We start from the raw sequence: 27927 nt of genomic DNA on the forward strand, positions 1-27927 counted from the left end.
TTGTAGCTCCTGATGAGTCTATGAGTCTTTAATTTACTCCGTGGTAAGTAAGGCTAATGGCACCTGTAAGGGTTGGACGTGTGTAAAGTCTTGGTCGAAATAGCCTTCATTGTTCCAGAGGAAAGTCATGGACACAATATGACGAAATCCAAGCCGTGCCACAGGAACTGCCTTCCCTCAGAACAAGTCATCTTCGATGCCAATGGCATCCACCATGCAGGGCTGGCCACACCAATTTGGTTATTCATGTGTGTAGTCGTAGGCGGCAGATTCGTCTCGGTGTCAGTGGACTGCTGGCCGGCAGCATCAATCGAATCGGCTTCCTCATGGACGCTATCATCCTTCAAGCTGGACTGCAACCTCAGGTTCCAGCGCCCCAACCGTGGAAATCCGACGTGAACGTTCTCCGGGAATGACTGGCTAGAATGCTTCATCTGCACAGACAGGTCCCTGAAGATAAAACTGACAGTCCTGGACAGCTTCAGCTGCGCGATCAGTGTGATAGGCGACACACAATCTCCCTGCTAGTCCTCATCTGATCAACTGGACAAAGGTATGTCCTCGTCTCGAAACAGCACGGGAAACCCAAGTCTGGACCTACACAGGCACTCGAGGTACTAGATCGTCCACCAAACGCAGCTGCGGTGCTCTCTCCCGCACCAGGCTAGATCTTCGATTGCTTTGATGAAGCCATAGGGTAAGGCTGACGCTCAATGCGAGCCCATAGTTCCTGGGAGTCATCCAAGCCGATCAGCGACAGTAGCCTCGCGCCAAAGGTAATGCTGGCTGCATCGCCCGGGTACATGCGATGGCAGACGTAATGGTCTGTCTGAAGGAGCTGCGGCCTGTTCGGCCACAAGTGAATTCTTCAGCGCGGACGAACAGTCACCTCCCGCTGCTGTGACACGAGCGCTCTCCTGAACATTTTGCCATGTTTTGTATGGCAACGGCCGTGTCTATCACAATGTAAGTATATAGTCTTTGCCAATGACCGGCCTGGGATGTCGAGGCAAAGAGGAAGACTTACGCTACGTCACACTGGCCAGTTCCTGGGTCCCCGTGGAGAGGGGTGGAGGTGCAAGAAGAAGTCTTTGTGTCCATGGTTCTCACGCGAATATTCAAACATTGGACCAGACCTACAATCACATCTCGTGAACGTGTGAAAGTGGTTTGATCAGGAAGGCCGGGGTAGATCACAGGGCCATGAAGGGCCGGGTACATTCCCCCTTAGCGGGCATAAGGAGCGTGTTGTTCCCGACTGGCAAATGGCTGTGCTTCGATCATGATGGCTTTCTCTCCCGTAGTTCAGGGTCTACGACGAGTCGTTGCCAAGCCCGTATCAGGCCTGGGATACACTGCCGGGACAATCATCTTCGGTCAATATTGAGCGCTGTCCACATGAACAAGATCTTAGACGTCAACATGCTGTGCAAGTGGTTCGCCAGGAGATATCAGGAGCAGGCGGCTTATTCAAAAAGCACGCCATAAGAACGACAAGATTAATGAAAGTTGATTGGAACCAAAAGTGTAGGGCATCGCGCTGTCTCTTCCGTGAGCCAGGTCCGGTCTTCATGGGATTGCTTACAGGCCGCGGTTCGGAGACGTCGCCTTGCCTTCTTCATCGTTTGGCCAGTTGCTCTCCTGCTCACCTCAAAAGGCCTCTGCAAAGTCTTGGATATCGTCTGGCCGAGCCCAACTGCCGTGCTCAGGTAATCAACGCATGTAATAGTCTTGCTTGTCGCACCGGGCTTGGCTGAGACCCTACCTTCCTAGAAGAGGTCTCCGCCAAGATGACTGTGTCACTGAAGGACGGCCCGGGTTGTGTATGTCCTGCGGCACGTGGTCCCGTCCTCGTCGGCCGAGGTAGGAATGGCATGACAGAAAGAAAAGGACCGGATGTCGCCGTGTGGTGTCGAGCCCGGCGCGGAATTGCGGGGGGGGAGAGATGTGGTGGGATGGATGTCTTAATTTAAAAACGACGTCATCCGACTGCAGCGTTGCACCCCGTGAAGCTGGACCCGTGACGGCCTAATGCTGATGGCCCGGACGCAACATCTTGGCGAGAGGGAATGAAAAGAGAAGATGCAAGAGCGGATGGATACTGACATTTGCGTCTCAGGACTGCGGTGCTGGCGCCCAGCGATAGGTCTCCCGCTGTCCAGTCTGTCTTGTCGAACTTCATTGTTACATCGCATTGAGCTGGGCAAAGCAAGTCGTGATGTTACCGGATGCGCAGATTGGACAGACACGAGGCTCAGCCCCTGACTTAGCACGCTGGTCGACTTCTTGGCTTGGTGACTGATGCGAGAGTCGCTTCTAGGTTGTGTTTGCCCATCGACGATGACTCCCTGGGACCTGGTGTATTACTTACCTATTATACTGGAAGTTGGCAAAGCGCGCGCGATCGAACCTCGTACCACTCATCTCGGCCAGTTGAACGCCGCCGCGTAGGGACGTGCTTTGGGCCTTTTGTTTTTAGGAACCCTGGTTACAAAAACAAAACAAGGTACGAGTCAGCGTATCTGAGTGGAACAAGTACTTGTAGTTGGGAATTAGTGCCTTGATCGTGGCAACATGTTTATGCATAAACTCACGGTGCCAGTTGTCCCTGTGGTTTAATGAGCAGGTCAGCAGGCAGGCCAGGCAGGTCAGGCAGGTAGTTGGTCGACATGGCTACATTGTCGTCATAATAGCACGCCCGTTAATGCCCGCGACTCGAGTTGTACTTGGGCTCCTGACTTGCCTGCAGCTAACGTTCACCTCGGCCTGTGTGATGGGAGCAGCCGATGGGGACATGTGCTGTGCTTGCTCTCTTCACTTGGCTTTTGTTCCCTCGATCGGCACCTTAGTTGATGGTCCAGCAGTTATCAGGTGCAGACGGCTTCATCGTTGAGAAGCAAGACACGGCAACTTGGATCCTACCTAATGGGTTGACCAAGGCTGAACGCGGATCCTCCCTGATGCTCGTAACCCCGACTTTGGTACATTCGTTTGTAGTGATTTTACTCCGTACGAAGGAGTTAGTTGATGGATGGATGGAGCGTCCCACTGGTGGATACTCGGCACCCCGGCACTTGTTGTACAGGGCACGGGTGCCAGGGCTCGGGCCTTTGTTAGCGGCCTCTTCCAGGGCACAAAACAGGTCCACAGGGCGGGTTTGACTCAGAAGCCAAGGCGGGTGTGGCTTGATGGCTTGCTTTGACAGGTGCTTGTGCCCGCAGGCGAGATCTCATGGTGCACCCATCCGCCCCCAAAAATGTTCCGAGTGCCAAACCTTGAGGTCTGATCGCCCACCCTCCACCTCCGGCTGTTAGCCTTTTGGCCATTCTCCGTCATCCCGTCATCTGGGGAAGCGCAGGATCTTGGTGTGCTCCATCTTGCTTTACTTGTTCCTGCATAGCTCAACTCGCCATGGCCTCTCTGCGCGTGAGCTGCAGCGAAGCTAAGGTAGGGCCGAAGCAACCATGGCTCACGCGAGCCTGCAAACACATGCCCAAAGCCGTCTAGGCTATCGTCGATCCTCCCAAGCTCTTCTCTAATGCCGGCCAGCATGACTGACCGCCCTATCGACTCCATGTTCCGCTTTCATGCGCAGGTGTACCGCCCAATCTCCGCTGCCTACTTGGGCATTCAACAGCACACGCCTCGAGTCAACGGCCACGACCGAGGCCCAAGAGGAACCATCCGTGAACCTCCGCTTCCTTGCTGCCTTGGGTGCTGCGCTGCTGCGTGTCATCCGTTATTTCAAGCACAAGCTGTCCTAGATCACAGGCGGCGTTGGATCGCCGCCTTGGAATGGCCCGGCCCAACCAGCCTGGCCTTTTCAAGGGCCTCCTGGCTCTTATTGAAACGACTTATTATTCGGCTGGCTTCGTCCAAATCACGAACAGTGACATGACAGCTCACAACTTGTGACCCATGTTGGCAGGCTCTCAGTTTGTTCCCCTACCCAGGGCAAGTATCCATTGTTTTCAGGTGACATGATTTATGTGATACACCTAATACTACTGAGACTCGCGGGCATCTCGCGTCACCGGTTCTAGGTCCAGCATTCTTCCAACCCTCCTCCAAGGGTCCCTGTCGCTTGTGACATTCATTTGGTAGGGCTGAGCACAACATACCGTTGCGAATTCGCTCTCTAGGTATCTACCTTCTCAAATTCTCTCGTTCTCTCCCAGGATTCCCATGACATGGGTGCGGTCCGACCAAGCCGCAGCAGGTGTAAGGATCCCATACTTGTACTTTTCTCATTTCCTTTACCTCTGTGCGTAGATCTTCATGGATGTTGCACCATCCAATCCGCCCAGACCCACGATCTTTCCTCCTACCTGCATACAAGTGAACTAGATCGTCGGCCGTGCATGGCCACCGCTACGCCGGGTCTTGGCTCCTGTAACAGGAACTGATCGAAGGCAACCCATGGTGCCCAAGTCCATGTGGCCTGGTGAGATCCTTTTGTGGAAGGTCAGTGCCAACCATCCAAGCCGTCCACAAGACCTCACTCCGTCCGCCTATTAAAGCGCCGAGTTCGTCTCGAGTCGACATCTCTGGTCACTGCTGTGTTCACTACCACGCTACCTTTGGTCGCACCACAGACACACCCCTTCAACTGCCTTCTTACCTTCCACTCCGGGAGCTTGCCGGTGTCCTCGTGAGTCTTTGGTTGAAACCAGGTCAGGCGTGGACCGTTGGTGATTTAAACTCCAAGGCGTACCCTGGTTCTTATCAATACACTTTGGTTCTCTTTATCGTACTCTAACCAGCTCACCAAGAAGCCCTGGTTTAACTCGTTCTTCTTCTCTCCACACTGGCCTCACTTCTTGCCATTATTGCTACCAAAGTTGTACTAGGGAGAACCTGATATCATGCGTTGGGACAAGCTCGGCGCCATATTGATGGCGACCGCCAGCTCGCTGGTGCAAGCCGCCTCTACTTTTACCCCCGCAAGGCCTCCAGCCATTCCCTTGGCTGTCAAATCGCCATACCTCAATGTGTGGCTGAATGGCGATTCCGGAGGCAATCTTCCGGGGTCTTGGCCGAGGTTTTGGACGTAAGTCGGCTGCAACTGAATCTCGTTCCTGTGAGGAAACTTACACATTATCATTACAGGGCCCAAATAATAGGCTGGCAAGGTCTAATCAATGTTGACGGGAGCTCCTTCAACTGGATGGGTGCAGGAGGAGGCACCCTGGTATCTCAGACGTCGTTCCAGTACACCTCGACCAAGAGCATCTTTACCTTTGATGTCGGCGGCAAGATAACCATGACGGTGACGTTCATGTCGCCCGTCTACCCAGATGACCTCGTGAAGCAATCTCTTCAGTTTTCCTATATAGACGTCAAGGTCAAGTCGGCCGACGGCAGCTCGCACAAGGTTCAGGTCTACATGGACATCAGTGGAGGTAAGTAGGCCCGGGGCAGAACAGGGCATCGTGTTGGCTTGGTCTGACACAGCTTTAGAACTCACGAGTGGTGACGCTTCAAAATTGATCAACTGGGACTTTGAGACTTCCAATGGCGTGGCATACCACAAGATTGTCCAGGCACAGCCAGCGGTCTTCTCTGAATCTCACGAGCAGGCCAACTGGGGTAACTGGTACTTTGCCACGGCCGACGGCGATGGGGTAAGTGTTTCGATCTCCGTGTGTCACGTCAATACCCCGGCTAATAATACCCTTCTGCAGTTCACCCACAAGAGCGGAAGTGATGTCGATGTCAGGGGTCAGTTTGCTCAGACTGGTAAACTCGACGACGGCCAGGATGACAAGTTCCGAGCCGTCAACGACAACTGGTAGGTTCTAACAGCTAGGATGGCACTTGATAGCTCATTTGTCGAGACTGACTCCGTGCCTAGGCCCGTTTTCGGACTCTCAAAAGACCTAGGAGATGTATCAGGAACCGAAAAGGAGGTCTTGTTCACCCTCGGCGTAGCCCAAGACCAGGTTATCAACTTTCAGGGCGCCACCGATGGCCCTGCTGGTCTCAAGGGACTGTGGACTTCCGCCTACGGAAGCGATGTCGACTCGCTTGTTGCTTTCCACAAGGACTGGAGCAATGCCCTCTCGTATGCCGAGCATCTCGACGCTCAGATCCACGACGACTCCAAGGCTGCAGCTGGCGATGACTATGCCACCATCACGACTTTGAGCGTGCGTCAGACTTTTGGGGCTTTGCAGGTCGCCCAGGGATCGAAGCAGAACTACATCTTCCTCAAGGAGATCAGCTCCAACAGCGATATCCAGACCGTGGATGTGATCTTCCCGGCCTTCCCCATCCTGCTGTATCTCAACGCGACAATGGGCAAGCTGCTGCTGGACCCTCTTTATGAGAACCAGGAGAGCGGCCACTATCCGAACGCGTGGGCCATCCACGACCTGGGCACCTTCCCCAACGCCATCGGCTACCCGGGCGGCAACGATGAGCCGATGCCGCTCGAGGAGTGCGGCAACATGGTCATCATGTCGCTCGCCTACGCCCAGCACACGGGCGACAACGGCTACCTGTCGGCGCACTGGCCCAAGCTCGAGCAGTGGGCCAACTTCCTCGTCAACGACTCGCTCATCCCGGCCAACCAGCTGTCGACCGACGACTTTGCCGGCACGCTGGCGAACCAGACCAACCTCGCGCTCAAGGGCATCATCGGCCTCAAGGCCATGGGCGAGATCGCCAAGCTGACCGGCAACGAGGACAAGTTCGGCTCCATCGCCGACGACTACCTGCGCCAGTGGAAGGACCTGGGCATCAACAAGGCCGCGACCCCGCCGCACACGACGCTCTCGTACGGCGACGGCGCAAGCCACGGCCTGCTGTACAACCTCTACGCCGACCGGCTCCTGGGACTCAACTTCGTCGGCCAGGAGGTCTATGACATGCAGAGCGACTTCTACCTAACTGTCGCGCTGAAATACGGCGCGGCGCTGGATACGCGCCACGCGGGCTGGACCAAGGCCGACTGGGAGATGTACTGCGCCGCCATCGCCGGCCCGGAGACGCGCGCCATGTTCATCTCCAAGATGGCGACGTGGATCGGCGAGACGACGACCGGCAGGGCGCTGACGGACCTGTACGACGCGCAGACGGGCGGGTACCCGCAGGGCGGGCCGACCTTCGTGGCGAGGCCCGTCATGGGCGGGACGTTTGCGCTGCTGGCGCTGCCCAAGTGAAGGAGGGGGGGTTGTTTGCTTTTCCTGGTCACCTCTGACCGTGGAGGGACCTAGCATTGTTTTTTGTTTACCGTCAATCGTTCTTCGAAAGAGGCACCTTTGCATCTCAGGCCTCGGGAGGACTCAGCGCCGTGAAGCGTTGATTTAGGTTTGGCTGAGAGGCGGGTTCGTATATCTCATTTGCAAGATACCCACCGGGGGAGAGATAGGTTACTGTCGTTTCGGAATAAGACTGCATCGCTTGCAGGTACTTCCATGGTCAGCGCGTTATTGTGAGCGCGCAAGTGACGACTGTCAAACTTACTGCGCCTTGTGACCAGTGAGTTTTCTCCTGAGCCAGTCTGCTACCGCTCGAGCCTCAAGACGGGGACCCTGGCGAACAAACGCCGATACCAGCCAGTGGGCTATCGACCTCATCTTCGGTGCGGGCGATCAACGTGGACGGCAAGGCCTCGGCGTCCAGAAACAAAGAGAACCGCGCGATTGTTATGACGTTCGATGGTGGCGGGTACGGCAAGGCTACGAACGAGGCGGAGCGCTCCAAGCTGAAGGAAAGATTTCATCTTGTTTGATATTGGAAGTAAGGGCAAGAGCAACTATAGAGGATGCTTTGGTGATAGTAAGCTCGCGGTAGCTCATTCCCTCAGTCGAGCTAGATGAACTGGTTTTGTGTTCTCAATCATGTTTGGCAACAATGTCCGCCTTTGTGCGCTCACAGTCGAACCAACAATGAGAATGCATCCTTTGTATCGAATTTGATAAGATCAGAATATAAATAAGAGCTTCACGAGAAAGTTCTAGTCACAGAGTTCAGGGCATAAAGTCCTCGTCGTCACCCCACACAGCGGATCAGTATGACCAAGATATTCGAACCCTGCGCGTCCCTGTCCAAGGCGGACAATGAGTACATCACTCGCCTGGTCAACCTGAATCTTCTCAAGATCCACGCCCTGGGTGTCGCCGGCACTGCGAAGACGAGTCCTCGCGGCCGACCCGCTGCCGTCGACACCCACGCCTACGAAGCTGCCCTGGCCCGGAGCCACAAAGTCCTCGAGGCCGTCGAGCTGCTGGGCCGGCCCGAGCTCCTGGCCAAGGTGTACCTCTACCGGGGGCATTGCTTCTACAACCTGCAGCAGTGGAAGAGCGCGCACGAGTGCTATGTGCGCGCGGCGAGCCACCGCCCGGCGCAGGAGCTCGTCGAGGTCCGGACGAGGGAGTGTCTGGACAAGATGGGAAGAACGTCCAGTCGGGATCCTCCTCCGGCAGTACTCTGTTGTGGAATGGGAGGAGGGTGTGTAGCCGGTGCCAGCAACGCCAGTGTTGATGGAAGCGAGAGTGATATCTGGCTCCAGTTGGCAGATGAAGAGTCTAGTGATGGTCACGTTGACGATTGCCCAACGCTGAGCCAGGCTGACAGCGTCAAACCGAAGCTGAGACGCATTCAGGGAAGTATCGCGTCAATGAAGTATTCGTCTTCGTAATTCTCTTCAGTAAATATTTTTTTTCCTTTGTCACATTCTTGATGTTGGCTAGATGCAAACGGCGGAACCGGTAGATACGTCTCTTTGTTGACACAACTTTGACATTCGGTCCGGACTCTTTGTCTGGGACTACAAAAGTTGGAATAAAATATTAGAATTGTGCTTAAAATGATTTGAGATAGAATTTCTCGTGCTCTTACTGACCCACGGCCTGGTATCAGGAAACCCAAAAATAATATCCATTCTCGTGGCCTCCGATTGCTGCTGTGTACCTAACGCACCAGAAGATGGGCGGACCAGCTAATGTTGAGAATCTGAATTTGAGGACTTACCAGGATGAAGATGTACTCGATGAATTGGGCCTGGTACCTTCTTCGCCTCGGCGTTGCCAGGAGCACGGAACCTTGATTCAGAGCCTCCGGAAAGACATTGCGTCACTCGAGAAGAAACATCTGGATACGGAGGCTGCTTTGAGAGCAAGTCAAGACGGGTATCAGGTACAGTAAAATCCCATAATTATTGACAATAACGATCATGTATACTAATCGAGGTGCTTGGGCGGAACTAGACTCTCGAAGAACACGATAACAGCCTTCAGGCCGAGATCGAATATCTCCAGGGACAGAAAACAAGCTGCCAAAATGCCCTCGCCAAAGCAAAGAGCGAGATGGAGGTACAGTCGTACTTCTCCCTGTTGTACTTATTCGTTGGGGATTGCTGACGTGAAGGGTAGATCCTTACGCTGAGGCTCGAAATAAAGGAGTTGGAAGAGGACTTGTCGTCCAGGGGAAAGACCTCACTGGGCCCAAAGAATGAGCGCGGCGCTGAGGACAACTGGGAGACCATGCGGACATACCTTGAAGAGTCGCCGGAGCTCTTTGAGCTGGTCAAGAAAAGGGCTGCCGACGGTATAGGAAAGGCCAAATCCCTCTCCAAGCCGGAGATGAAGAAACTGGAGCTATTCTTCTCCTTCATGGACAAGAAGAACACCGCTCAAGAGAAATGTATGAGGGCACTGGGGCGAGACGATCCGGACAAGGAAAAGCTGAGGAGAGCGGAGAAGTTGAAAACTCTGCACAAAGAGTACATGGAGAGGTTCGAGCAGCACCGCCTGCCCCTTTCTCCCTTCGGGCGACTCCATGTCCTACGAGCCCTGGTCCTCTTCAAGACCCAAGGCGTGACCGAGGAGTTTGCAGAGGCGGTATACCTCGCCGACGAGCTCGGCATAGGCGTCGGCCCAGCATCCGCTCCTTCAAAGCAGCTCTTGGGCTATCTACACGACGAGTTGACGCACGCAGGTATCGCTGTGCAGTCAGAACCACGATCCTCAAGACGTGGAGGCGGTCAATCTACTCGTCTCTAGCTAGGGGGAAGCCAGGGGCAAGTAATTTCACGAAGTATGCTCGAGTCGCGCGCCATTCATTCTGATGCGACGTGAACGATAGATTGCTGTGTGGCCAATATGGCCTGACGACTGAAAGTGAATGGCTCTGGTGTGTTGGGCTGGGAGCCCAGTCGTGCCATGCTAGTTCGGTGGAAAGGAGGCCCTGGCAAAATAACCAGACAGGCAGCATTGCTCCTGTGATGACGCCGCTTTGCTCAAGGTTATACTGGGATCCAGGGTGAACAACAACTCGGCAGTTATGCTAGTGGTTTTATTTCACTTAGATCACGGATGTCATTTTGGTATCAGTCTCCATCTTGTTGACTGGGTTTCGATCTCTGGAATGATTCCCATATCGTCACGAGCTGGCATTCAGTCTCACCCTTTGCCAATCGTAGAGACCTGGCGGCAAGCTCCCGATAGAACATGGCATAAGGTTGATAGACCGGTCTAGACCATTACACAGGGGGTGAGCAAAGTTCGCCGCATCATAACTACCTAAGTGAAGCATGGATCGTGGAACCAAGATACCACCAGGTCAATCTCCGAGCAGAGGTTTTCCAGAAGCTCTCGACTTGAAGCCACAATATCACTGACCATGCACGCCATGACACTCTCTTCCTATCGGGGGTCGGGAGACAAGTGGGATAGGACCTTTGATGGTGGGCAGGAAAGGGCGTTCGTTCGCCGTTATATTGAGGCAGATGGGGCACTCCGACGCGTAAATGAAGACAGCGGGGAGAACAAGGGAGGGAATTCTGGTTTTGTCACGGACCGAGCAGCCAATCAAGGGTCCGGACATTGATTTCCACACCTCAATCGTTGTCGAATCCCCATTCAGATCCAAGACTGAGTCGGAGGTTGGGGTTCACGGGTACGGTGCACGTCAATCTGTTCGTTGAGAGGGTATCGAGATAGGTGGATGAATTGGGGGGTTCTGAGGTAGCAAGTAATGGCTGTGATGGATGCAAGTCGATGCGCGGACGGCGGGACGAAGCCCGTGAAAGAGGTCAGATTAAGGTATCGTCGCGGCACCAAAACGGGTTTAGCAACAGCTGGAGACTGCTCCACTGCTTCACGCCCTGGATCGAGTTAATCAGGTAAGTGCCAAGGTGCGTACAGCGTGCGTCGCTGCCGCTGTCTGTACTTTCTAGGTCAAGTTGCTAACTAAGTGGACTGGAAGGTTCGCTTCCTCTTTACTTGTGCAACACATGTTTCCCTCTCGCACCCATCCATGGATGCTGCATTCGCTTAAGGATTGACTAAATTGCACGGGCAGACACAGCAGTAGCCATCGGTCAGTTGATGATGATGACTGATATCTTACACACGACGAGCTCCCCAGAGCAGAGAGGACGCGACTTCTGGTCATGAGACGCTAGCGGACGCAGACACCGCCTGGTCCGTAAGCTGGTGGTGCTCGTTGAATCCGAGTCCAGTCTTTTCCTCTTTTCGGATGCAGAGGCATTACCCCTACCACACACACGCACACACACTGATGCACATACCTAACTACATCATCGTGCCAGGCGAAGAAGAGTGCTGAGGCGGGTCTCAGCGCCGCTGAGCGTGCCGCCCGAGTCGACCGCACAGACGTTCTCTCGATCTGTTGCACCACCACACGGACAGGTGTCACTGAGTCCTGCTCCCAACGCCGACCACTTTCAGGCCCGCGTTCCTGAAGCGGATGCTACACGATCATGCTGATCTACCAGATCGACCAGACTCACCACGTTGCTCGGGACGTCTTGCCGCCAGGAACCATCAGCACACGCGTGTGGCCCGCGAGACGAGCTTCGTTCTCTTCTCTCTGTTCTCTGATGCGTACTACCATTCTGTCTTCCTTGCCTCACCTGACAAGCAGCTCTTTCTCTAGGTACTCTATGCTTTATGATAGAGTAGCAATGTCACGAGCCGGCAGTAACCCATCCAGTCGATGGCTCCCCCCAGTTCTGTCGCGCGCTGTCCACATCTCAATCTACCGGACCACCCACTCAAGGAAGTAGGCCTCCCGCCCTCGGGCCAGAACCCTGCGTGGTTTCCCGTTCCGGATTGAGGGTCTCGAAGCCGGCAGCCTGCATCTCCCCTACCTGGTCTACCGAGTCTGGGGAAGTTTTCTTCGCCAGAGCATTGCCATGTCGCCTTGCGTCACGCTGCTTCTCCCCTTCTGCCCGCTAGTTCTCGCTTACGCAGCAGCAATCTACTTCCTCCTCATGACCATCGTTCTGCTTTGCTCTCCATGCTTCCAATTTCGTCCTAGTGCTTGCTGCACGGTCTCTCTTTTGGTCTCCGCTCGGCTCTCTTTCTGGTCATTCTACATCTGCCATGTCTCCGGCTCCTTGTCCCCAATCATACCCTCGAGCACCTTTCTGCCCTTTCACCCCAACCCGTCTCCGTAGGGCGCCTGGTTGGAAGGCAGTATCCTGGTCCTTGTCAATGCAGCAGTCTGTGAAGCTCATCATCGCCAAGGGTCGGCCCAACTTTCTGCAAGACACCCGTCGCTCGCGTCTTGCTAGACTTGCCTCGACGAGATCTGTTATGCCGTCTTAAGATCTACACACGTCGCAATTGCCTATTTCTTCTCACGAAGGACCTAACATAGCTTCATCTGCACGGGACATTCCCCTACCTGTTCCTGGTTTTGAAGCTAACCTCTCTCGATCTACGAACCGCACCCACTCCAATGCCGCTTGTTCCACATGTTGTGTTTTCCTTGACCAGTCTCGTGTTCTGAGAGGCTCGTTGCGGAGTTGGTAGAGATGCCGGCTGAACCATCCGAAAACAAGGGCAGAACCTTACCTACAACTGCATCGAGATCTTCGTACTTGGGGTTTGCAACCCCATACCGCCAACCACCTGCGAGGCTCTCTACGCTCGCTGATTTGCTACAAGCCCTGGAAGCGGTTGATTACACACTGGGATCTCTTTGCAGAATGGTCTCGTCCCACCTAATGAGGCCAAGGTTTCTCAATTTGAAACCTGGAAGAAGCCGCGCGCCGAGCGCCACAGCTGTGCTTGGATACTAGGGTTATTTTCCGAATCAGCTGTGGCAACGGCATGTGGCCAAACCTAGTCTCAGCGTCCCAGGACAAGTAGTCTCAGAGACGCCAGTTCTTGGTGCGTGAGACAACTCTTACGCAGGACGGGTGTTCCTGCTGTTTTCGAACCCGCCCCGAGAAGTGTACCTAGAAGAAGAAGAGTAGTCCTCGGTCTGCTTTAGGCCTGTCTCGCTTCAACGTAGCTGGTCACTGGGCTTGCTTGTCAGCGGAGCTACTTTGATTGCTTCTGCATGTTTGCGCTGTCTCGACATGCCCAGCACTGTCAATGTGACCATCAACAAGCTTCATCTTCTCCCCCACAGCGCAGTGAGCCGGACCAGGGCTTGCAGGCGCCAGAGGCCCAGAGTAGCATATTGCTTGCGTCTGTGGGGGAAGCCCTTTCACTCGGATGCCGAAATACCCCAGTGCACCCAGCGTTGTCAATGGGCAGATGATCGTTGTTTGGTTCTCGGCCATATTTGCCAGTTTATCCATATTGGGCCCACCACCATCCTACCAAGATCAATGCCCGGATCATCCATTGTTGCGGCGCCCCCGGGCATGCACCTAGCCTGGCACAAGACCACCACGGACGGACTTCGTATACAGGAGACGAAGCCGCGCGCCGCGTTGACTGCTTTGTCAAGCTGACCAAAGCCGCAGAGACTAGATTGTTTCATACCGCCCTTCCCACCGAGTGGGATCGCTTGTCTAAGACGCCCCGGCTTGCACGTTCCAGCGCCGGCCGCAGAGGTCACATCGGGCGCCCGCAGTATCGTAGGGACGCGAGCCCGTTCCACGGCGCTCTCCCAAGTGGTGGCCACGCTGGGCACCGCACATGCCTTTGTCCGTGTGGATGGAAAATTCTGCGGTTACGATGGGAAGCACTCCCGAAAGGGGGGTGTCATTGGTCTACTGTCCTGTTTTGATTTATCTGATGGCAATGCAATCAACTACTCAGCCTGCAAAGGCTGAGGGGACGTTGGTACTTGTCATTCAATCTATCGGATGAGTTGCAAAGCAGTGTCTGTGGTGGAGGGGCGACCTCACTCGCAACCTTGATCCTGTCCGGTTGAACTTAACGGCCACGGCATATCTATCGTTGATCATTCAACTACAACGAGTCCCTGCCCTTGGCCCTTTCCAACCAAGGTCACACTCATGTCAATGATCCTAGACCAAACCCTGGCTCTGATACTTACTGAGGACCATGACAGAATCTAGGGCATACCAAGACCAGCCTCCAGTCCCACTTCACCATGTAAGTGCTCAACAGGAGCTATTCATGTATATAAGTCTTTTACCCTGTTGGGCATCCATCCCGCTTCCCTTGACTACTTCCTCTCTTTCCTCTCGCCAAGGACGGTACACCTGATATCGGCTCTTCTTCAAGGCTTCGTACAATCTTTTAGGATCCTGGTCTATCTGCCTTTTGACCTCAATATGGCTTGGGGTGGTGCAGCTCCGACGGTGACAGGGGAGCATGGCTCGACAGGTGGTCAGGCAGGTGGTCAAGCAGGCGGCGCCGGCCCAGGTCGTGCCTGGAAACCATCTACGGAATTCTTCGCCAAGAGACAGAAGGTCAGCGTGGACGCTACAATCACGGTTGCCGAGGGACTATGCGGTCTCATTGCGCTCTTCGTCATCATCCACTGGACTCGGTTGATCGTGGTCAGGATGCAGCGGTCGAGGGTGTCGCCAGTGCCTCGGCTGCTCACCAAGCCGGTTGTAGCCATCACGAGGTGAGCCTCTCGCATTGTTGGAGACCAAGACATTTGGCTGATACCCGATTAGACCCATCAGAAACGTACTTGTCCGCAAAGTTCCGGGTTTCAACTCAGCTGGCCATGGGCTCCTGGTAGCCGCATACGTGGGCATCAACTGCGCAGCCCTCTTCACCAATGTCGACTGGAGTCCCGGCAGCGTCGCTGCGAGGTTTGGCTGGTGAGTGAAATGAGCCTGCTTCGTCTGAGCAAGTCAATCATCTCGGCTTGACTAACTGGCCGAACAGGGTTCTCTCGGCCAATTATGCCTTTGTCGTATTCTTGGCTCTGAAGAACACCCCTTTGGCCTTCCTGACGGCTTACTCCTATGAGCGCTTGAATAGCCTTCACCAGATTGCGGGCGTCGCCACTTTCTTGTTGCTAGTTGTTCATGGAGTGACCTATACTGCTTACTTTGGCAGTACCAACAAGTGGCATGTCATGCGGGAGGAGACGGTTATTGCTGGTATCGTCGCCGGATTTGCCTTTCTGAGCATCTTTCTTTCGGCTATCTGGCTCCGGAGGGTATGGTACGAGGCCTTCTACATTGTCCACTGGCTTTCGTTCGTGGGCTCGGTCGTTGCCGTTGCCTTTCATCGACCAGAATGGAAGTCCAAGACACCGATCATTCTTTGCGTTATTGGTGGGATGTGGGCTACCGACCGCCTGATCCGCCTCACTCGGGTCCTGTTGTACAGCATCAACAACTACGCCACCCTCACTCCGCTCCCCAACGGCGGCACGCGCATTGTCTTGACGAAGCCCCCCGCGCTGGCTGTCCCCGGCAAGCACTGTCTCGTCTGGATCCCGGGTGTCCGTATGCTTGAGACGCATCCGTTCACCATCATCTCGACGAACCCCCTCGAATTTGTCGTCAACTCCTACGATGGCTTCACGCGCGACCTACACGCTCGCGCTGTGGCCCATCCCGGAGTCAAGCTCCGCGCCTCAGTGGAGGGACCGTATGGTACCTTCCCCGATCCGATGCAGTACGACAAGATCATCTTGATCGCCGGTGGGAGCGGAGCGAGCTACACATTTGGTCTAGCCGTCAATCTCCTGCAGAGAATGAGCCCTTCAGCAACCAAGGAAATTGTGTTCCTGTGGGCTTTCAAAACCCATGGTAAGTCATCGATCCCTGTTCGGCCCCTTTGGGCACGCATAGCCACCAGCCAAGATCGTGGTACAAGAAACCGCCACGTCAGAAATAAATTAATTGGCGCCGCAATCCTCGGATGTCGCTCTCTGTCTTGAACAATGGCTAACACAGTGACGCAGAGAATCTCACGTGGTTCTCGGAACATCTCAACACCTTGCGGACACACGCCCACTCTCCCAAGGTTTCGGTCGCACTCTATGTAACCCGGGCGCCTGGGTCATCGAGTTCGGCCGAGAGCCACGGCCCACTTCCACCAATCCGGCTTCGGACCGTTTCGTCCCAATCGTCCGAGATTCTGACCGAGAACTCGCCTTCCGACATTGAAAAGGCCGTTCTCGAGGCCGCATCCCACATCGATGCGCACGGCACCTCGACGGACCCGGAAAAGGCGGCAGAAGAGCACCACCATTCACACGCCAGGCACGAGGAGGGCGGAAACCGCCCGCACCGTCCGGGGCTACACCACACCGTCAGCTCCGGTCGGCCCGACATCTCGACCCTCATCAGCGCAGCCATCTCGTCGACAGACAAGAACAGGCGGGTGCTGGTCGCGGCGTGCGGACCCGACAGCCTTTTGCGGGTGGCGCGCAACTCGACCGCCAGCGCCATCCGGCTAAACGGACCCGGCGTAGAGCTGCACTGCGAGCAGTTCGGTTGGTGATCGGAACCTGCCGGTCGTGGGGCGATGTACATGGGGAATCCGGGCTTGAGACTGCATATGGGACGGCGTTCATTACTCTGGGGTGCAAACATTCGCTCCTCTGGACTTTGAATACACTTCTTTCTTTTTCTTTTCTTTTTACCGGTTCCCCTGCTTCTATTGATGATAAACACACTCTTTTTACTACTTACTGGATACGGTGCATCGTGCTCGGGCTTACGATATACAGGGGGTGCGAGCTCCGGACATGGAAGACCTGGCCGGAAATGCGCCTCGACCGACAGCTGTGGTGCGGTAGAATGATGGGAAAGGAACGCAGAGGGAGGATGTCTATGAACCTCTCTTCTCTTCTTTTTGACTTCAAGTAGGGGGGAGAGTCCACATCATGAACGGGCTGCTCTTCCTTTCGAAAAGGCAATGGGGGAACACCTATTAAAAAAAGCAGAAATCTACGCGAGTTCTTGTCAGATAAGCGCGCCAGGTAGATACCTTAATGAATATGGAAGCCTTGAAGGAAAGGCTTGATTAAGCGTGGTCCGTGATTCATCTCATCTAGTCGGAATATCTAGAGTAGGCTGAACAGGGGTAACCTGTGGGCTTTTTCTTTTTCTCCTGGGAAGGTACGACCGCCATTGTTGGTCGTTGCCCTGGTCGCAACTCCATCCCATTCTAGATCAACACGCTCTGACAAAAATCTCAAGTCAATTTGAGAATTCTGTCAAGCAGACCAGGTTGAGGATCTCAGCATTTCTTTACCTCACCCTCATGTGTCTCGAGGAGGCACTTCTCAAAAACTATTCTGCAACTCAGCAAGTCCCCAACCAGTCCTCCTCCACTCTCAGGCTCCGAACACAAACAAGGCTCTCCCTACCCGCAAGCCCATCATGGACTATCAAGAGTATAGGAGCATGAAGATGTCCTTCTCTCGCAAGAGAGCAAGACTTGAGATGGAGCGGGACGAGCTGAAATTCGTCTATGACCAGCGGAGCATGCGATCCCATTGCGTCAAGAACTGGGATGGGCGCATCCAGTCGCACCTCAGCGAAATCAGACGTATGGAGTTCCTCCTGTTCAACTCCAGGGAGGAGTGGACTGAGCATTGCGAGAAGCAACAGGCTCTGAACGAACTGGACCGCCAGCAGCAGGGCGATGATGATGCTTATGAGGATGACCATGATGGTGCCAAGCTTTTAGCCCCCTTGGGTCAGGATCTCGACACAGCTGACGAGGGTGTCCACGCCGATCGTTCTCAAGACAACAAAGATGGCAGCCCCATCTTGCCGGACGGACAAGGTGGCGACATGAACGCCGAAGAGTACATCGACCTACAAGATCCGCATACTGCAGGAGCCAAGCAGCGTCATGCCGAGGAGGAGAAGAGGGACGAGGGCGAGCTCCCATCCGGACGCGAGCCGCCGTCTTCGGCCGGTTTCTACTTCGACCCTCCTCTGGGCGCAGGTCAAGACCGCCCTCGCGGCCGTGCTTCCCCGAGGCTGCCTGGCAGGGTTGAGCACGCACGGGAGCCATCGGTCGCCAGGGGTGGCGACACTCGTGGCGAGAACGACACGGCTGGTTCGGCGCAACAGTCCCTCATTCCGTACCGACCCCGCTCGGTTTCTCAAGCTCTTGCTCGCCACCACCCGGTGCCCGAGGAAGATTCGGGTCGATCGTACGATGGCAGACCTAGGATGATGGCTGAAAACTACTCGGTACGGGAGTATCAGGCGCTCCCCTCCGGCCGTCCGCGAGAGGTCTATCGCGAGGAGCCGAGGATGTACGCGCCCAGGGGAGGATTTGTCTCCCATGATGAAGCGCCACGATACTACGCAGTGGACCGCGTCACCGCCGCCCAGAGGGAGTATGCTCTGCCCGAGTCGACTCACCGCCCTGCGCACTTCGTCCCAGGGAGGACTGGATTCGTCCATCACCAGTCCTCCAGTAGCTACTCGCGACACGAGCTGCACTACCAGGGCTACCGCGACGACGAGCGCACTCGCGCACCGCGGCCTCCTCCGCCGGGCCGCGTGGTTTCTCCGGCTTACACCGAGTCGACCTCCTCGAGGCCAAAGTCGCAGAGGGAGGAACGGTATGGCAGTGACGACGATCCCATTCACTTGGAGACCAGGGCCAAGAAGAGGCGCATCTCTCTTCTGGAGTGATAGGGCCCATCTACTACTCCCAACTTTGACTACGGCCTGGACATGATGGCCTCTTGCCGTCTTCCCGACCCCGGTTTCCTGAAGACATCTTACACTGCCCCTTCTGTTATCGACGCCTGCCTGTGTCGGTTGAGCCAAGCCTGGCAAGTTCATTTCTCGGTCTTGGCAAAACTGCAGGATATCGTCGTCACTTGGAGGGGCGGAGGGTCCTGTTTATTTGTTTTTATGTTTTGTGTGGCTTTCTTTTTTCTATCTTCCGTGTATCATCACCACAGTTGGTCTTGATTCTCGACAGATGGACCGTTTGATATTTTCCTTGCGTTGCGTCTACTTAACTACCGAGATCTTCGTTCTCCATGCATGAGAGCGAGTGAGCCAGCAAGAGCTGGCGCGACGGGATACAAAATGACGGGGAGATCGAAGGAGGTGTACAATAGAAAGAGACAGGGCGTCAGAACAGAGAACTGCAATCAATACAAGGTCACATGCTATTTCGCATTCGGGTAATTTCCCACGCTTTTTATGGTATTGGTCACATCCCTGTGCCGGGACATGTGAATGTGTATTTACCCAGGATCCAGGGATCGGTTCTCCGTTCTTCTCCCCGTGGTAACCAGAGAGACACCTGCAGAGTATCCAAACAGGAGACCGGGGGACTTGGTCCTCTCATTGGAGCCTTTTAGAACCCTACGCACGATTCCGCGGCTCGCTGGTCTCCAACCTCGAGAACTCCAGCACAACCACTTCTATGCTTAGGCGGTCGTAGAGAAGCTGGCACTAACTGGCTCGAGCAATATTGTGGCATCGCTACCCCGTAGCACCCCAAGCGCACGAAGGACTCGCTACGATCTCCGCGTCAGGGTGCACCACTCGGTGCTTGTTGCCTTATTCCCATCTAGACAACATACGGAGTAACTAGCAGGTCATCAACTCCTCCAGCATCCCGCTTTGGGCAATGGTCTCGGACTCGTGAATTCTTGCCTTGATCCAAAGAGGATCCTCCTCGCCAGTGACCCTCCAGGCATCTCCATCCACAGCGGCAACGTCAGCAGCAAGTTCTGCGATGGACTTGTATCGGCCATGCCAGCAACTCCATATGACGCCATCACACCCCAAGTGGCCTATCCGGGGAAATTCCATCCTCTGTAGCTTCTGCATACGAATCGGGCCGTGATCCCGACCCCACCACTGGTCCTCAAACGGGTCGTAGCCGCGAGTCAATGAGTAGAAGACCGATCCGATGGCGAACTGTTCCGTCCGGCAGCCAGCCTTTCCATACGTCCCGCGATCTGCGCCGCCCTCGTCGCCGAGAAGTCTGGCGAATGGCTCCGTTCCAGACAACATATCCTCTCCCGTCTTGAGCGTACGGTCAAAGTCTGCCAGCTTCACGTGTCCGGCGGGATACAAGAGCATGTTCCCAGGACGAATGTCGCAGTGGGCCAGACCAAGCTCTTCAAGCCAAGCGGCAGCAGCGCCCAGCTGCTTCATCCAACGGAAGCAACGCTCTAGGGGTTGTCTCCTCGTAACCCCCATCACTCGCCGGGATGACTCGTCTCTTTGCTGTTCTTCCCTGAGAAGGGATGCAGGATCCCCGTTCGTGGCATACTCCAAGAAGATCGCGTCCTCGGTGCGGTAGAGGCTCCGGACAATATACGGCGACGGAGGGTGGCGCTCAAGGATGTCGAAAATAGTTCGTTCGTTGGCCAGGTTGCGATCTCGGCCAGGGCGGACCTTCTTTACGGCGATATATTGGTTCAGCTTGAACGTAAACCCAGTGCTACCTAGGCTGAGTAGATGGGGTCCAGGCTGTGCATGCACCGAACGACTCGACTCCTCCACAGCTTGCTTCTATGAGCATCGATAAGGGCGGAGACAATTTGGGGGGGGGGGGGGGGGGGGGGGGGTAATCGAGGGCTGGAAATGGGGGCTCACTTGTCGTTAATCTGTCTCTTCTCATAATCACCCACCAATTAGTTACACTCGAGTGTGAGCTGGCGCCTGACCACAGTGCATGCACGGTATTTGTGCCCGAAATGACATCCCCCATTCTTCCCCAAGAAAAACACAGGGAATCAGGTGTGCCCTCGCCGTTTTGCGCGTGGGAGTGCGACGGCCAAGATCCATATCCGGCTGGTCCTCTATGAGAGTTGAGTTGGCTGTCGGGTGTCTCCTCGCTGGTCCCTCGACACCCACCACAATAAGCGGACACTTTTGCTGGGAACCACCAGTGGATTTGGAGATCGTTTCGTGACACTCACTGGTATCGGACGCTTAGCTCATGGCGCCGCCTCAATAAATTAAAACATCGTTCTCCGGCTATTCTACGATTATCGTGATTCAGCGTGTACTGCGGTCTGCGAATCCCTGTGCCCGTTATTAGTCCTCGCGCTTGGCAGAGCCCTATGGCAAGCAGCGGTCCTCTATTCCGAACCAGCCGGTTGCGATCCTTTAACAAAAAATAGATAAGCGACCAATGGGCATGTGGACCTCGTATGTCTGACTTATATGAGTCCCGTGGAGGATCGACCACCACACCGGGGGCGGGAAGAGGGCTAGAAAAAAAAATGTCCGACGCAAGACGCACGTCTGACAGGACACGCGGAATATGGAACAGAAAGTAGCAGCGGGACGGTAGATGGGGAACGGGACAAAAAAGGTCCTTCTACTGTATTAATCATCTGCCGTGTACGGCACGGAAAGTAACAAAACCTGGGGAATCCCTGTTCGCCTGCAACAACGGCAACTCAACTTGGACGTCGATCAACGTATAAGCGGCGGGCTTGGAAGCACGGTGCTATTTGGAGCAAGGAGACAAAAAGGATAACATGTTCACAGTATTCGTTCAGTTTAATCGATAATGATGTTGCTCAGCTCTCGGCATTAATTATATCTAAAATAGGAATCTTGGTAGATCCGATATGTCCCCCCATGTTTGGCAAAAGTTAAGTGCCAACCAACCTCAGCGCCGTTTGTTGAAGGAACAGATCTTGACATCTATCCCATCCCGTCCTCTCTCTGGTCTAGTTCATAGCCATCTAGCTTTAAAAGAAAAAGTCTTGTCACATACAGTCATGTGATACGTCTGCTCCGTCTTCTACTAACTCTGTCATCTCTTCTCATAGACGTACTCCCATGAGAGAATCTCGTAAATTGGGAGGGTTCAGAACAGGCCATCAATCTCGCCGGTCTCAAGATCGACGTCCACGTTCAGGTAGCCAGGCGCCGTGGGCAAGCCGGGAATGGTCTGGATATCAGCCGCCAAGGCGTACAGGTAGCCAGCGCCGGCCGCCATGCGGACGTCGCGAATGGGCACCGTGAAGCCCGTCGGCGCGCCCTTGAGCTCCGGGTCGTGAGACAGCGAGTACTGCGTCTTGGCGATGCAGATCGGCAGGTGTCCGAAGCCCTGGTTGGTGTAGGTCTCGACCTTGCGTTCGGCAAGGGGGCTCAGCTCCACGGCAGCGGCACCGTACATCTCCCGCGCGATGGCCTCGATGCGCTCCTTGACAGTGTTGCCCTCGGTCTTGTACAGTAGCTTGAGTTCCTTGGGCTTCTCGCTGGCAGCGATGACACCCTTGGCCAGCTCAACAGCGCCCTTGCCACCCTCGGCCCAATGATTCGCTAGGATGGCATCCTCAGCACCTGCAGCGATAGCCTCCTCTCGGATGACTGCGATCTCGGCCTCGGTGTCAGTAGCGAACTTGTTGATGGCCACAACAACCGGGATGCCATAGCTCTTGGCGTTGGCGATCTGCTTGCGCAGGTTGACGCAGCCGGCACGGAGAATGTCGACGTTCTCCTCCTTGTACACCGGGCTGAGCGGTGCACCCGGGGCGATGGGTGGACCACCACCGTGCACCTTCAGGGCGCGGACGGTGGCAACGATGACCACGACATCGGGGGAGAGTCCCGAAGTACGGCACTTGATGTTGAAGAAACGCTCGCCACCCATCGTGAAGTCGAAGCCAGCTTCAGTGACAACGAACCCAGCCTTGGATGAGTGGTCCTCATCAGGCTCGGTACCAGTCAGCTTTAGAGCCATCTTATCCGCGAGGATAGAGCTGTTTCCAATGCTGATGTTGGCAAAAGGCCCGGCATGGACAAAGACAGGAGTCCCCTCCAGGGACTGCATGAGGTTGGGCTTGATGGCGTCCTTCATCAAGGCAGTCAGCGCGCCGCCGGCTCCAATATCGTCACAAGTGACAGGGTCGCCGTTTCTGGAGGTAGCAACAACCATCCTTCCAAGCCTCTCTCGCATATCTGCCAGGTCTGTGCTCAAAGCCAGAATGGCCATACACTCACTGGCAACCGAGATATCGAACCCCGTCTGGCGGATCTGCCCCTTCTCAGTAGGAGCAACACCAACAGTGATGCCTCGCAGGTGTCTGTCATTAACATCCAATACTCTTCGCCAGGTAATGGTTTCCGGGTCGATGTCCAGGCGGGCGAATCGGTGGATCTCGTCCTCGGTCAGATCATCCGGGTTCGTCTTGTCAATGCCGAGCTTCTTCAGGCGGCGGAACATTACAGGAGCAAACACACGCTGCCCATTCTTTGCAGGCACTAGCCGTCTGTACAGAGGGCCATCTTTCTGAGTGTTCTCGTGGAACATGCGCGTCTCGATGGCAGCAGCGAGCAGATTGTTGGCAGCCGTGATAGCGTGGATGTCTCCCGTGAGGTGCATGTTGAACTCGTCCATAGGGATGACCTGACTGTAGCCACCGCCAGCAGCACCACCCTTGATGCCAAAAGTCGGCCCTTGGCTGGGTTGTCTGACGTTTGCAAAGGTGAGACGGCCTAGGTGAGCGCCTAGAGCCTGGGCAAGGCCCATAGTCGTGGTGGACTTGCCCTCACCCAACGGGGTGGGAGTGATACCAGTGACCACGACATAGCGGCCATTTCGCCTGTGTTCTAGACGCTTGAGCAGGCTAAGGTGAACCTTTGCCTTGTATGCGCCGTAGGGCTCGATCTCAGCACCAGCGATGCCGATTTCGCGGGCAATGCGGGTGATCTGCTTGGGAACCTGGGCTCTTGAGACGGCAATGTCCGAGGGCACGGGTACTTGCAACTTGATGGGACTGGGGATGATGTGACGATTCCTTTGCCGCTCAAAGTATTGATTCGTTGAATCAACGACGTTCTGCAGAAGCATGGCGACGGTCATGGGACCAACACCTCCAGGAACAGGCGTGATGAAGGATGCTACCTGTGAGGCAGATTCGTAGTCAACGTCTCCGACGAGACGTTGGCCGGACTTCCTCGTCGAGTCCGGAATGTAGTTGGTGCCAACATCGATCACAACGACACCAGGCTTCAGCCACTCGCCACGGATGAAGGCAGGCTGCCCGATGGCGGCAACAACAACGTCGGCATTCTTGAGATGGACATCAAGATCTGTGGTGCGAGAGTGGCATACGGTCACCGTAGCATCGGCATTCTTGAGGAGATAGCTGACCGGGCTGCCGACGATGTCGCTCCGGCCCATAACCACAGCGTTCTTGCCTCGCAGATCAACTCCTGCTTCCTTCAAAAGGACCATAACTCCTTTAGGGGTGCATGGGACGAAGGATGGGCGGCCTCCGCGCTTGGCGAGTTCGCCGATGTTGTGGGTACCGAAGCCGTCGACATCCTTCTCGTCGGCCACTGCCGAAGTGACAGTGTATTCAGAGAGGTGAGCCGGCAGCGGAAGCTGGACAAGGATGCCATGAACTGACGGATCGTCGTTGAGCTGGCCGATCTGATCGAGGAGCTCGGCCTCGGTAATGCTCTCGGGCAAGTGGATAAGATCACAGCTGATACCGGCCTGTTCGCGCGTCAATCGTCTATGTTTTCGGGGCAGCAACTACTTGAAGCTGGGGATAGGGTACCTCTTGAGCGGCCTTGAGCTTCATCCGCACATAAGTGGCTTAAGTGAATGTTAGTCTAAAATGCCGAGGCACAAGCCGGGTTTGGGTTGTCATACTAGAATCCGATCGGTCGGCCACTATAGTAAGGTTGATTAACACACACTGCACGCAGACTTTGGAGCTTGTGCAGCATTTACTCACCCTGAATGATCTTCAGGCATGGCTGGAATTTAGGGTTGGCCTTCTGCGCCTCCTGGATTTGGGCATGGAGACCTTCCCGGATCTTCTTGGCAATGGCCGTGCCGTCAATCCGTGTGGCCGTCATGGTGGCTGCTGACGTGGAAAAGCTCCGAGTGGCAGGATAACTGTTCCGACAGTGCAATTGACCCAGGGGACGGGTTTCCGACAAGTTGAGCGGAGAAGATAGCCTCAGTTTGGGACAGGCATGCAGGGACGAAGACGAAGCAACGAAGTTTTTCGGCGGGGGACTTCGGGCAACGGGCGATGCGACGGGCGTTGGATCTGACGGGCAGAACCGCGGGGCTGAGGCGGTGTGGATGGGCGCTGAAAATGGCAGCTGACAAGGGCGGCTACGGGACCCGGAGAACTTTTGGGCCCCTGAGTTCCCGAGGCGGGCCGGTCTCGCAGCACAACAACAGCTTGAGCCGGTGAGCATGATGGTGCAACCAGAGCTTTTCTTTTTTGTCGCACTGGTAGCAGTCGAGGCAGGCCTCCAGAGGCTTTGTCGCAGCCCTTGCGTCCCTATCGCAAAGCTGCACGCATGTCTGGCGCTGCGCTCAGAGGCACCAGCAACCGCAGCAGCAAGAGCAGCCGATGGGCGGCAACAAACTCGGCTCACGCTCCCGTAGCGGCTCTGCATCTCGGGCGTGTGCCGGTGCTAAGCAGTGCTGCCTTGGCAATGACTCAGACTGGGACGATGACCAAGTCTTGCTGGAGTGGAGAGAATGGTCACAATGCAGGCTTATCATTGCATGATGTCCCCAGAAAAGCCCAGATCGAGTCGATGAGGATGGCGATGACTGCGAAAGCAAAAAAAAAGAACGGATGCCGAAGTGGACAGTGATGCTTGCTGCTGGTGACTATACCAAAGTGGTATCTTGCGGTTGAGTCACCAGAAATGATGCCAGAACAAAGAAAGAGTGAATGGATGCAAAGGAAAGCGGCATGAACTGCATATTGTACACTGAATTCGTATCGTCACAGATTTCCACTCCCTTGGCTCTTTCCTGGCCGCGATCTCAATTCATCCTAAAGGCGTCGACTCTCCATGCACAAGCACACGCAACGGCACAGAGCCGAGCGAGGAAGGCACTCGCCACAGAAGGTGAGTCACGTGCATAGGCGGTGAGACAGCCCACCGTACCAGGGGGGCCCAAAAAAATCCCAAGCTATGACTGTCCTCAGAAGGATTCCAGGTGTGGCTGGCTGGCTCGGGCGAGCCTGGGACTGGTGGGGCCCGCTTGCCCCGCGCTCTTTCTGGCCTCGCACAATCTCTGCAATTTTAATTCTGCGACCAGAGATAGAGGACGACGACGACGACGGCCCAGCCACGACCGCGATTACAAAGGCCGGATCACGACGACCACGCACCGCATAGTTCTCGACGAGTAGAGCTTGCATCAAACAATCCGGCACCATGAGGCCCATTCTGTTGGCAGGGCACGAGCGTGCTCTCACCCAGATTCGGTGCGTAGAACACATGCCTACCAACTTTCCCATCTTCATTGTCCCCCGCGTCGTCGCGCGAAGAAAACCTCCTCCAAAGGCATCTGCAGCACTACGAGGGGGCAACATACAGGAAAACAGACCTAGAGAGACTAACGTGCCGTGTGCCCGCGCAGATTCAACCGCGATGGCGACCTCATCTTCTCCACCTCCAAGGACCAGCAGATCTGCGCCTGGTTCTCCCACAACGGCGAGCGCCTCGGCACCTACCACGGCCACCAGGGTGCCATCTGGACCGTCGATGTCGACCCGACCGACACCATGATCGCCAGCGGCTCCGCCGACAACACCATCCGCCTCTGGGACATCAAGAGCGGCAAGTGCCTGCACACGTGGGAGTTCCCCACGGCCGTCAAGCGCGTCGAGTTCAACGAGGACGGCACCAAGCTGCTCGGCGTCACCGAGAAGCGCATGGGCCACCTCGGCACCATCGTCGTCCTCGACATCAACCTCGACCCCGAGGCCGAGCAGAGCGACGAGAAGGCCATGACCATCGTCTGCGACGAGTCCAAGGCCACCGTCGCCGGCTGGAGCTACCTGACCAAGTACATCATTGCCGGCCACGAGGACGGTTCCGTCTCGCAATACGACGCAAAGGTGCGTGACTGGACAGGCAGAAGAAGCCGATTGCAGTGTATTGGGATGTGGGCAGATACTAACATGAGTGCCTTGCATGCAGACCGGCGACCTGATCTACAACATCCAAATCCACGACCTGGGCTCCCCCATCACCGACATCCAGTGGTCGCAAGACCGGACCTACTTCATCACCGCCTCCAAGGACAAGAGCGCCAAGCTCATCACCGCCCGCGACCTCGAGGTCCTCAAGACCTACGTTGCCGATACCCCTCTCAACAGCGCCGCCATCACCCCCAAGAAGGAGTTTGTCATCCTCGGAGGTGGCCAGGCCGCCATGGATGTCACGACGACGTCGGCGAGGCAGGGTCGTTTCGAGGCCAGGTTCTACCACAAGATCTTTGAGGAGGAGATTGGCCGTGTCAGGGGTCACTTCGGTCCTCTGGTAAGGGAACCCCCAAGAATCCATACCGAATTTACCGGCAGGAGAATCGTTTACTAATTAGGAGTCTAGAACACTGTTGCTGCTGACCCTACGGGCCGGGGCTACGCGAGTGGTGGTGAGGACGGTTACGTCAGAGTGCACTTCTTCGACAAGGGCTACTTCGACTTCATGTACGAGGTTGAGAGGGAACGGGCAAACAGGATGGCATGAAGGAGCCAAGTGTGCGCAGACAGCTTGACGAAGTAGGCGAAAAGCCGGCACTCAACCCCGATGGATACCCAGAAGGAGATCGCACTCTGGAGACGAGACTGGGTCCTCAGCAAAGGGGATGGGGATGGGGCAGAGAGGGGATTCCCTGGGGAGAGCTGGGCAACCGGCAGTTGATGGTGTCATGACATGAGTGACTTTTTCTGGCATTTCAGGGCATCAAAATCTATGGCGTTTAATGGCAGAGGAAGACAACGGGAACTCTAGATCAAAAAGGCATATTTGGTACCGAAAGATCTTGC

At 55.4% G+C, this 27927-nt stretch overlaps 6 protein-coding genes across 6 annotated transcripts; 5 read left to right on the top strand and 1 right to left on the bottom strand.

The window, feature by feature from the left end:
• Positions 1–4865: 4865 nt before the first annotated feature.
• Positions 4866–7163, top strand: E0L32_007100 (uncharacterized protein; the record flags this gene model as incomplete). Its single annotated transcript, XM_031141807.1, has 5 exons — positions 4866–5050; positions 5110–5402; positions 5461–5624; positions 5685–5791; positions 5855–7163. The coding sequence occupies 5 exons, from the start codon at positions 4866–4868 to the stop codon at positions 7161–7163; spliced, it is 2058 nt and encodes a 685-aa protein (XP_030993925.1).
• Positions 7164–8017: 854 nt separating this feature from the next.
• E0L32_007101 (uncharacterized protein) lies at positions 8018–8644 on the top strand (the record flags this gene model as incomplete). The annotated part of the gene is made up of 1 exon (XM_031141808.1): positions 8018–8644. The coding sequence occupies one exon, from the start codon at positions 8018–8020 to the stop codon at positions 8642–8644; it is 627 nt and encodes a 208-aa protein (XP_030993926.1).
• Positions 8645–8931: 287 nt separating this feature from the next.
• E0L32_007102 (uncharacterized protein) lies at positions 8932–10007 on the top strand (the record flags this gene model as incomplete). The annotated part of the gene is made up of 3 exons (XM_031141809.1): positions 8932–9141; positions 9213–9317; positions 9378–10007. The coding sequence occupies 3 exons, from the start codon at positions 8932–8934 to the stop codon at positions 10005–10007; spliced, it is 945 nt and encodes a 314-aa protein (XP_030993927.1).
• Positions 10008–14509: 4502 nt separating this feature from the next.
• Positions 14510–18808, top strand: E0L32_007103 (uncharacterized protein; the record flags this gene model as incomplete). Its single annotated transcript, XM_031141810.1, has 5 exons — positions 14510–14808; positions 14861–15010; positions 15078–15952; positions 16108–16641; positions 17376–18808. 5 exons carry the CDS (start codon positions 14510–14512, stop codon positions 18806–18808), a joined length of 3291 nt encoding a protein of 1096 aa, XP_030993928.1.
• A 915-nt stretch (positions 18809–19723) lies between these two features.
• On the bottom strand, positions 19724–24976 carry E0L32_007104 (uncharacterized protein; the record flags this gene model as incomplete). Its single annotated transcript, XM_031141811.1, has 5 exons — positions 19724–20594; positions 21976–24608; positions 24673–24710; positions 24768–24788; positions 24853–24976. 5 exons carry the CDS (start codon positions 24974–24976, stop codon positions 19724–19726), a joined length of 3687 nt encoding a protein of 1228 aa, XP_030993929.1.
• Positions 24977–26308: 1332 nt separating this feature from the next.
• Positions 26309–27628, top strand: E0L32_007105 (uncharacterized protein; the record flags this gene model as incomplete). Its single annotated transcript, XM_031141812.1, has 4 exons — positions 26309–26358; positions 26514–26994; positions 27077–27418; positions 27488–27628. 4 exons carry the CDS (start codon positions 26309–26311, stop codon positions 27626–27628), a joined length of 1014 nt encoding a protein of 337 aa, XP_030993930.1.
• Between the last annotated feature and the right edge of the window lie 299 nt (positions 27629–27927).

This window comes from Thyridium curvatum, assembly GCF_004353045.1.
Source record: "Thyridium curvatum strain D216 chromosome Unknown NODE_42_length_358865_cov_86.645117, whole genome shotgun sequence".
Classification (NCBI taxonomy): Eukaryota; Fungi; Ascomycota; class Sordariomycetes; order Thyridiales; family Thyridiaceae; genus Thyridium; species Thyridium curvatum.